A 10,677-nucleotide genomic window follows, 5' to 3' on the forward strand; every position below is an offset into this window, starting at 1 on the left:
AACAAAAGATGTACATACTATTCTTATGTATACTGTTGACTATATTAATATCTGTGACATTTCAAATACTGTTTTGGACAATCCATATATATTTATCATTGCCCACCTTTATATTGTGGGAGAAATACGAACTTTTTTGTTCTCTTGAAGTTGTAAAGCCCCTTAAACCATGTATAAGCCAGAACCTAGTCAATGGCAGTGAACAACATAGCCATTTGATCCTTCTTGCTTGCATGTTAGAATTGCCTCAGATAAAAATTTTTTTCTGTCTTGTATTTCCTTTGTTATGGGTTTTCTATTGTTTTTAATCTGTTTGAACTTACCTACAAAAGTCCTTATTTTAACTTTTTACTGTTTGATTCTAAGCTCTGGTAGTATAGTGGTTACGAGTCGGGCTGCTAACCTCAGGGTCAGCAGTCGAAACTACCAGCCGTTCCGTGGGAGAAAGCTGAGGCTTTCTGCGCCCTTAGAGATTCACAACCTTGGAAACCCTGTGCAGAGTTGCTCTGAATCGGAATCGACTCCATGGCACACTGCCACCACCTCTACCAAAGTAACCGTATCTGAAGCCAAGATGCCTTGATGTCACTGATGTTTTGGCTGAGTACATCTTGTTTCTTCAAGAAGGGATCATCCTAATGAGTTGTTATGAGTTCTTGCATGTTGTCTTTATACTTACATAATGGAGGTGAGGATCGTGAGACTTTGTGTCTTGGATGTGTTGTCAGGAGGGTTGGCAAAAAAGAGGACTACCAGCAACTAGTTAAATTGACACAGTGCCACCATCCATGCCCTCCACCATAACAGCGATTGGGAGGATGGGGCATGACCTAGCAGTGTTTCATTCTGTTGTTTGCTGTATGTTGGAACTGACTTGTTGTTAAGTGCTGTCAGGTCAGTTCCAGTGTCATTTCCTTGTGGTACATAGTACAACTGCTCTGTAGAGTTTTCATGGCTGGAGTCCTGCTGGGGCACTGTAGGATAAGCACTGAACTGCTAACCATAAGGTTGTCAGTTCAAACTCACCAGAAGTTCCTTGGAAACGTTACACATCAGAACTGACTCCACGGCACTTAACAACAGCAGTGTATAGAGGCGGACTGCCAGACCCTTTTTTTTTCACTGTGTTACAAACCATTTGGCCACCCCAGGACTTGTCAGTGCCTGACAAGGAGGTGTCATGTAAAGTCTTTGTCTGTGATGATGAAGTCCAAGCCACAGGACATCTCTGTTACTTTATCTTTTAAAACGTAATGCATTGTTGATCATACTAAGTATGTACTTTATGTAATCTTTGAATTTAGAAGTAGTGCCTGTGTTTTGTTTGGAGTGTTTGGAACCCATTTTCAGGACTTGACGGCACTTGACAACAACAACAAACTATAATAAAAGATATTCTTTAAATTAAAACATTTTAATTCATTAAAAACATATTGCCATTTTATGATATTGTTTAAAAATAGTCAATCTTGTTGGAAAATAAAGCATTGTTCATATTTAATTTTTGGTAACATTTATTTTGTATCATTTAGTAGAAGATATAAACACAAAGTTATCCTAGGCAATTTAAGTACTTGTTCCCTGATTACATATGTTGTTTTTGTTAAATGCCATTGAGTCAATTCTGACTCATAGCAACAGGTATAGGGTTTCCAAGGAGCAGCTGGAGGGTTTGAACCACCAACCTGGTGGTTTGCAGTCCATTGCTTATCCTACAACTCCATACCAGGAGTCCAGATACAGTTCTCTAAATGTGTCTGATACCACAGAAACGATGCGTATGTACACACCGAAACATCATGGTATATTTCTAATATCCTATAACTTTCAATGCATTTAGATATTTGCTATGTTTTCATTTCAGGCCTAAACCGTACCTGTTTCAAAGTGATCATAAATTCCCTACAAAAAAAGAGAAGTTACCAGTGGTTATTCTTTATGCAGAAATAGGTACCAGTGCCTTTGTTAAATTTCACAAACTACTGTCTGGAAAAGCTCACACTGGGGAAATCCTTTATGTCCTTCGCCATTATATTCAGGTAACTGCTGATTTTTTTCAAGTCTATTCTGAATATCGAAAAATATTTTTTATGGTAATTTCTTACTAGATTTGAATACTTTTCACAGAAGAGTTATTTAAGTTTTGTTCCTTTGTTACTTAGCATAACTATTAAGCATGTGAATTTTACAACAGAAAACATACCAGGATTCTGTTTCTGTTCTGAGGTGTATCGTTGTTGTTGTTGTTATGTGCCGTGGAGTCGGTTCCGACTCATAGCGACCCTGCACAGGGTTTCCGAGGCTGTTAATCTTTACGGGAGCAGATGCCTCATCTTTCTCCCGCGGAGCAGCTGGTAGTTTTGAACTGCTGACCTTACGGTTCGCAGCCCGATCCGTAACCACTACGCGAGGTGTATCATAGTTACAGTAATTTCCTCTATAGTGTATGTGACACACATTTAAAACTTGGATGACACAAAAAACATATTGCAATAACATAGTATTAGCTAGGATTGATACTATTTTTAAAGAAAAGGTATCAGGATGGTGAAATCTGATTTGCCGTATATACTGATGGGTTAGGTTCACCTTAGTCCTCAAACCAACATCTTTGCTCTTCAACACATTGAAGAGATCTTGTACAGCAGATTTGCCTAATGCAATACGTCGTTTGATTTCTTGACTGCTGCTTCCATGAGTGTTGATAGTTAATCCAAGAAGAATGAAGTCCTTGACAACTTCAATCTTTTCTCCATTGATAAGAATGTTGTTTAGTGGTCCAGTGGTGAGAATTTTTGTTTTCTTTACATTGAGATGTAATCCATACTGAAGGCTGTGGTCTTTGAACTTCGTCAGTAAATGTTTTAAGTCTTCCTCACTTTCAGCAAGCAAGGTTGTATCATCTGCATATCGCAAGTTGTTAATGAATCTTCTTCCAATCCTGAGGCCATGTTTTTCTTCATATAACCCAGATTCTTTGATTATTGGCTCAGCATACAGGTTGAATAAGTATGGTGAAAGAATACAACCCTGTCACACACCTTTCTTCATTTTAAATCATTCAATGTTCCCATGTTCTGTTCGAACAACTGCCTCTTGGTCCAAGTACAGATTCCTCATGAGCCCAATTAAGTGTTCAGGAATACTCATACTTCGCAATGTTGTCCATAGCTTGTCATTATTCACACAATCGAAAGTCTTTGCATAGTCAATAAAGCAGAGATAACATCTTTCTGGTATTCTCTGCTTTCAGCCAAGATCCATCTGATATCAGCAATAGTATCCCTCATTTCATGTCCTCTTCTGAATCTGGCTTGAACCTCTGGAAGTTTCCTGTCAATGTATGCTTGCAACTGTTTTCTGTATTACCTTTAGTAAAACTTTACTTGCATGGGATATCAAAGAGATTGTCTGATGATTTCCGCATTCCATTGGGTAACCTGTCTTTGGAATGGGCCAGTCAGTTGGCCATATAGTTGTCTTCCAAATTTCTTGGCATAGATGAGTGAGTGCGTCCAGTGCCATCTCACTTTGTTGAAAGATTTCAATTTGTATTCCATCAATTCCTGGTGCCTTGTTCTTTGCCAATTCTTCAATGCTCCTTGGACTTCCTCCTTCAGTATCATTGGCTTTTGATCATATGTTACCTCTTGAAACAGTTGAACATCAACCATTTCATTTTGGTATAGTGACTCTGTGTATTCCTTCCATCTTCTTTTGATGCTTTGTGCATCATTCTTTACTGTATATGCATAGAAATAGAACTATTAGATTATAGGCTATACATATTTTATGTGGTACTCTTATTGATAATTTCTCTGAGTGGTTGGTGTAATTTATATTATTACCAGCAGTTCATATTATTCTTTTAAATTGTTATCAATCGAATGGGTGCAAGTTTTATGTTGTTGTTTTAGTTTTCATTTTCCAAATAATTATTTATATGTTAGACTTTAAGGAGCTCTGGTAGCGTAGTGGTTACAAATTGGGCTGTGAACCTCAAGATCAGCAGTTCAAAACTACCAGCTGTTCCGTGGGAGAAAGATGAGGCTCTCTGCTCCCGTAAAGATTTACAGCCTCGGAATGTCTGTCCAGGGTCGCTGTGAGTCAGAATCGACTCGACAGCACTTCACAACAACAACAACATGTTAGAATTTAATGTAATACAATTATTAAAATATGTTTGTAAATTGGTTATTTTCCTTACCTGTTTTTTTTTTTTTTTAATGTTGCATTCTTTAACTGTTTTGTTTTTTTTGTCCCCTTGTTAATGTTTTGTGTATATTCTGAATTCTAATGCTTTATCTGTTCCATAGTTTGTAAACATATGGTATTTCTGGTGTTGTAGTGTGCTTTTTTTTTTTTTTATTGTTGGTGTTAGTGACATCATTTACTGAACACAACTGTTAATTGTGACATAGTCAGATGTATCCAGCTTTTGCTTACTGGTTTTCTGCGTGTTGTCGTAAAGACATTCTCTTGTATTTTTGTCAAGATTCGTTATGTGTTAGTTTTAAGCCATCTGGATTTTATTTGAATATACTGTAAGGTGGGAACATAACTTCACTTTTTCCATATGGGAAATCATTGGCACCATTCATTATGAAATCAGTATTTTGAAAGTATGATTTATTTATGTAAAAAATATGACACTGCCCATCTTTGCACAGCACTGTACTGAGTTTGATAATTCACTGCAATGAATGCATCATTCATACTCAGATATCATACTCACAGTTAGGGGGTTTCTTAGAGAAGTGAACAGGTTACAATTCAGAGTAAATGAAAGGTCAGGGTACATTTCTTCCAGTCAGACTGCTTCTACTCAAGTGTACCTGCAGGTCGGCCAATGTGTACAGCAAACCGAGCTCTTCCAGTTAAGTGTCTGGAGGCGCCCCCCTCTGCAAGCCTGTCTCCAGCCCACAGTCACTGACCTTCACTTGCTCCGTGGGCCAGGAAGCCCCCCACTGGGTATTGTGCTTTGGCTCCTGGTTCTGCTGCTATTGCTCTTCTCATGACACAGCTCTCTCTCCTGGGTTGAGGAGGTTAAATTGTGCAGGGATCTCAGAGGCCAAAGGACTCGTTCCAATCTTGTTCTCTTTATTAATGACACTGAGACCCCCATCTTGCTTCTGAGATGGCTTATTTTAAACCCACGTGAGAATTTCAAATTTTTGTCATCACAGTTAGCCCTGCTAATAATCATTAACACCTGATTCATGTCATCCTATCAGCATCGTCTCCCAACTCTCTCTTACCAGATCTATTAGCAATAAAGTTACAGAGACTGTGGACTGCAAAGATTTACAGCCTTGGAAAACCCTACTCAGGGTTACCATGAGTCGGAACTGACTTGATGAAACTTATCAACAACTAATGAGACGGTCGTGTGTTTATTTGGTATCTGTACATTTTTGGTGAGGTGTCTGATCATATCTTATGTCCATTTTCTATTAGTTTGTTTGGGTTCTTTATTGTTCTTCATGCATGTCATTTACTAGAGCTTTATTTTGACTATGTATGCTCCTGGTCTATTGCTAGTCTTGTCCGACTTTCAACAGTGTCTAGCAGAGCAAAAAATTTTAATTTTGGTGAAATCCAGTTCATCAGTTTTTTGTTTTTTCCTTTTGGGAATTGTGTTTCCGTTGTTCAGTGTAAAAACTCATCATTAAGCTCAAAGTCATGCAGATTTTCTACTGCATTTTTTTCTAGAAACTTGTTAGTTTTACATTCTATATTTAGGTCTTTGACCCACTTTGAGTCCTTGTTTGTGTACATTGTGAGGTATGTGTGATAAGGATCTTCTTTTAACATAGGAATGCCTACTTGTGCCAGCATCATTGCTGACAGGACCATCCTTTCTCCACTGAGTTTCCTTTACACTTTGTAATAGAATTTACTTTAGCTCTGTGTCTGTTTCTAGCCTCTCTGGTCTGCCAGGATCTATATGTCCATCCTCATATCTGGAGTCCTGGTGTGGTGCTGTGGGCTAATGTGCTGGACTACAAAGTTGGTTTGAACCTCAAGGTTGGCAGTTCAAGATCACCGGCTGCTCCTTGGAACCCTATGCAGGGTTGCTATGGGTCAGAACTGACTCGACAGCACTTAACAACAACAACAATATAGTAAGCCTGGCAATTGTACTATGCATTCTCTAACTTGATTCTTCTTTACAGAATTGTTCTGGTTCATTTACCTTTTCATGTGAACTTTAGTATGCTGTTAAACGTAGGGAATTGTTTTTGTTGTTACATGTCTTTTATTGACTTAAAGGAATTTCCTTCTTTTACTTATTTGCTGAGAATTTTTATTTGGAATGGATGCTAAATATTTTCAGATACTCCATTAACACCTATTGAGGCAATTATAGTGTTTCTTGTTCACTCTTTTAATGTAATGTTAATATAATAAATTAGATTTAATGGTATCTGGATACTGAAACAGTCTTTCATTCCTTTGATGAGTCTCATTTGGTTGTGATTTTTATATATTGTGGATTGATTTGCTAGTATTTTGTCCAGTGTTGCTATGCTTTCCTGAGGGATATTGATCTTTACTTTTATTTTCTTGTAATTATTTTTTGGGTCTGGTTTTGGTATTAGCTTATTGAAGCCCTCATAGAATAAGTGGGGTAGTGTTTCCTCTTTATTTTGGTGAAATGTTTTCTAAGTGTTTGTTAGAATTCACAACTTTGCTACTTAAGTGAGGAGTCCAAATTTTAGGTTTCTTAGTGCTGACTGACCAGCACTTGTCTCTTATGTTGCCATACTTAGTAGCTTGTGTGTTCCTGTGTTGCTGGATTATGCCCCCAGTATTTTAAATTCCAGGTGGCCAGGTTTTAGCAGAGCTTCCAGACTAAGATAGGCTGGGAAGAAGAAGCTGACCACTTCTGAATGTTTAGCCACTGACAAGCCTTATAAATAGCAGTGAAGCATACCTAATATAGTGCCGGAAGATGAGACCCTCTCATTGGAAGTCGTTCAAAATGTGACTGGGGAAGAGCTGCTTCCTCAAAGTAGAATTGACCTAAATGGAACACATGGACCTTCATTTGTTGATTGATCACAGCTCAAAATGAGAAGAAATAGCTGCAACCATCCATTAATAATTGGAACATGGAATGTAGAAAGTGTGAGTCCCAGAAAATTGGAAGGGACCCAAAATGAAATGGGACACATAAAGATTAATATCCTAATCATTACTGAGTTGAAATGGAATGATATTGGCCATTTTGAATCAGATAGTTACGTAGTTTATTATGCCAAAATGACAAATTGAAGAGGAATGACATTGTATCTATTTTCAAAAAGAGCATTTCAAGATCTTTCTTGAAGTACAATCTTGTCTGTGATAGGATAATATCCATACACCTACAAGAAAGACCAGTTAATACCATTATTGTTCATATTCATACACCAACCACTAAAGCCATTGATGATGAAGAATTCTACCAACTTTCAGTCTGAAATCAAACATAAAGTCAACATGCATTGATAATTACTGGTGACTGGAATACAAAAGTTGGAAGCAACGAGAAAGGATCTAGTTGGAAAATATGGCCTTGGTGGTAGAAAAAATGCTGGAGGTCATAGCATATAATTTTTCAAGACCAGTAACTTCTTCATTGCAATACCTTTTTCAACAACATTACCAATAACTATACATATAGACTTCATCATATGGAATACAGAAAAATTAAATTGACTAATCTGTAGGAAGAAACCATGGAGAAACTGAATTCCATCAGCCAATACAGGTCCAGGGACAGACTGGAACAGGCCACCAAGTACGTATATGCAAGTTCAGGCTGAAACTGAAAGAAAAATGAAACAAGACCACAGAGCTAAAATACTAACTTGGGTATCTTGATTCATTATATACTAGTGACTAAAGACAAGAAGAATTGTGGGATCACATCAGCAGCATCATACATGAGGAAAACAAAAGGTCATTGAAGAGACAGGAGAGAAAATCCAAAGAGAATGTCAGAAGAAAGTCTGGCTTGCTCTCCAGTATAGAGAAACTAAAGCGACTGGAAGAAAGGAGGAGGCAAAGAACCGAACAGAAAATATCAAAAGACATCTTGAGATGACAAAAATCAAGTGTTATAATGTGCAATGACCTGGAATTAGAAAACCAGAAGGGAAGAACATGTTCAGCAGTTCTCCAGCTGAGAGAACAGAAGAAAAATGTCAAGTCTGTATCAATACTTAAATGAGCCCTGGTTTGGCATTGCAGGCTAATGCACTGGACTACAACGTCTCTTTGAACTGCAAAGTCAGCAGTTTAGACCTTAACCAGCCACTCCTCGGAAATGCTGTACAAGTTTGCTATGAGTCAGAATTGATTCAATGGCACTTCACAACAATGGGCAAAATATTGAATGATTTCAAAAGCATCAAAAGAATATGAAAGGAATGTAAAGATTCACTGTACCAAAAATAAATGGATGATGATGTTCAACCATTTCAAGAGGTAGCATATGATCAAGAGCCAACGGTACTGGAAGAAGTCCAAGGTAGACCGAAGGCATTGGCAAAGAACAAAGGAATTGTTAGAATACAAATGGAAATCTTTCAACAAGCTCATGTGGTACTGGAGGCACTCACTAAACGATGCCAAGAAATTTAGAAGACAGCAGGCCAACTGATTGGAAGAGATCCATATTTGTGTCCATTCCAAAGAGAGGTGATCCAGAGGAATGTGAAAATCATAATACGATATCATTAATATCACATGCAAGGAAAATTTTGCTCAAAATAATTTTTTTAATGGCTGCAACAATACATTGACAGGGAGCTACCAGGTGTTCAAACTAGATTCAGATGAGGACCTGGAGTGAGGGATATCATTGCTGATGTCAGATAGATCTTGACTGAAAGCAGAGAATACCAGAATACCTGTGCTTTATTGACTATACAAAGGCTTTCGACTATGTGAATCATGACAATCTGTGGACAATGGTGCAAAGAATGAGTATTTCGGAACATTTAATTGTGCTCTTGAGGAATCTGTACACAGACCAAGAGGCAGTTTAAACAGAACAGTGGGACACGGAATAGTTTTAAGTTAGAAAAGGTGTGCACCAGGGTTGTATTCTTTTCATCATACTGAATTATATGAAGAAAAATGTGGCATCAGGATTGGAGGAAGACTCATGAGCAACCTGCGATATACAGAATAGAAATGGAAGTGGGAGATACAAGTACATTTCCTTATTTTTAAATGATTCTAATATGTCTGCCTCAGGAGATATGCACATCTGTTGAGAGTCCAAGTTATCCTTTGGAAAATGTGACCATCAGTTATCATTCTGTGAAATCATGTAAACCATCTCTCTCTGGGCATTTTGTAAGCATCAAATTGTAGCCTTGTATTGAATGACTGACTGTTTAGTTTTTGCATTCAAAATAATGCAGGGAGAGCCAGAACTCAGTAGGACCACCTTGTTTTTCTGGGTCTTGAAAGTTTTCTCCCTTTAACTGGATGCCATTAACATAAAATTTTAATAAAAATAGACTTATCTTTATACTACCTTTTGAACAGATTCCATTTTTGTAGAAAAATATGCACTAGTTGATTTAGTATGTGAACATTTTGGTTTACATATCTAAACTTATTAAACTACAATTTGAATTTTATATTAATCATTTCAATATAAATGAACAAAGAAGATGTGCATTTGATAAACGTTTGTCTTTATTACTAAAGAGCCAATAACTTTCCAGAATGTGAAACTGTATTTCTTGTGTGAACGGTCTCAAGATACATGGCTTTTATAGCCTCAATTTGCTTAGCCATCAATTGACTGACTTTGGAGTGGACATTTAAATGTATTTTTTAATTGAACTGTATGAAATTGAAAACTCTTTAAAAGATTTCCAACTTTGTCATAGTACTGTTATTATAAATAATTTTGTTTCCACATGTTATCTTTCATTAATAGTATGTGCCTGTGAAATTAGGAAGTTAAACTTCAGGATGGGCAATAATGCTAAATGCTGGTCTACAGATCTGAACCTAATTCTTACATCTTCTTATTTGGAAATAGAACCAGATAGGAAATTTTAACTCAGTAAGTAGTCCTGGTGTGATGCTGTAGGATATATAAGCACTCAACCTCAAAGTCAGTTTGAACCACAAGATCAGCTGTTCAAGCTCACCAGCTGCTCCTTGGAAACCCTACTCAAGGTTGCTATGAGTTAGAACCGACTCCACAGCATGTAACGAGTATACTTAGATAGTTGTTGTTGTTAAGGGCCGTTGAGTCTATTCCAACTCAGAATGACCCTGTGTTAGGGTTTCTGAGGAGCAGATGGTGACTTTGAACTGTTGACCTTGCAGTCCAGTGCATTAACCTACAGCACCACACCAGGACTCCATACTTAGATTAAGACTAAGAAAGTCTAAGATTAAGAAAACGGTTTAGGGAGGAAAGAGAATTAAAAGAGTATCAACTATTAAGTTTCTCTATCCTCTGATCTCTGCCCCTTTTCTGTGTTATATTTAGGATTGCAAAACTTCCCAGGTGAATTAAGTAGACATGTAGCATCTTCAAAGGAAGATGAAAACTAGATTAAACTGGTTTCTTAGCCTATTGAACATTGTGCCAAATGATACTGGTTGAGACACATACTTTTAAGAATTTCAGTCCTGAATGTGTAAAAGAACCTTCTT

At 37.4% G+C, this 10,677-nt stretch overlaps 1 protein-coding gene across 1 annotated transcript in view; it reads left to right on the forward strand.

Moving 5' to 3' along the window:
* Nucleotides 1-10,677, forward strand: part of UGGT2 (UDP-glucose glycoprotein glucosyltransferase 2) — a 198,247-nt gene that overhangs the window by 29,466 nt on the left and 158,104 nt on the right. Inside the window, exon 5 of the mRNA XM_006832064.1 lies at nucleotides 1,865-2,039. Within this exon, the coding sequence (XP_006832127.1) occupies nucleotides 1,865-2,039 (175 nt within the window). The remainder of the gene's footprint in view (nucleotides 1-1,864; nucleotides 2,040-10,677) is intronic.

Source organism: Chrysochloris asiatica, unplaced genomic scaffold, assembly GCF_000296735.1.
Source record: "Chrysochloris asiatica unplaced genomic scaffold, ChrAsi1.0 scaffold00005, whole genome shotgun sequence".
NCBI lineage: Eukaryota > Metazoa > Chordata > Mammalia > Afrosoricida > Chrysochloridae > Chrysochloris > Chrysochloris asiatica.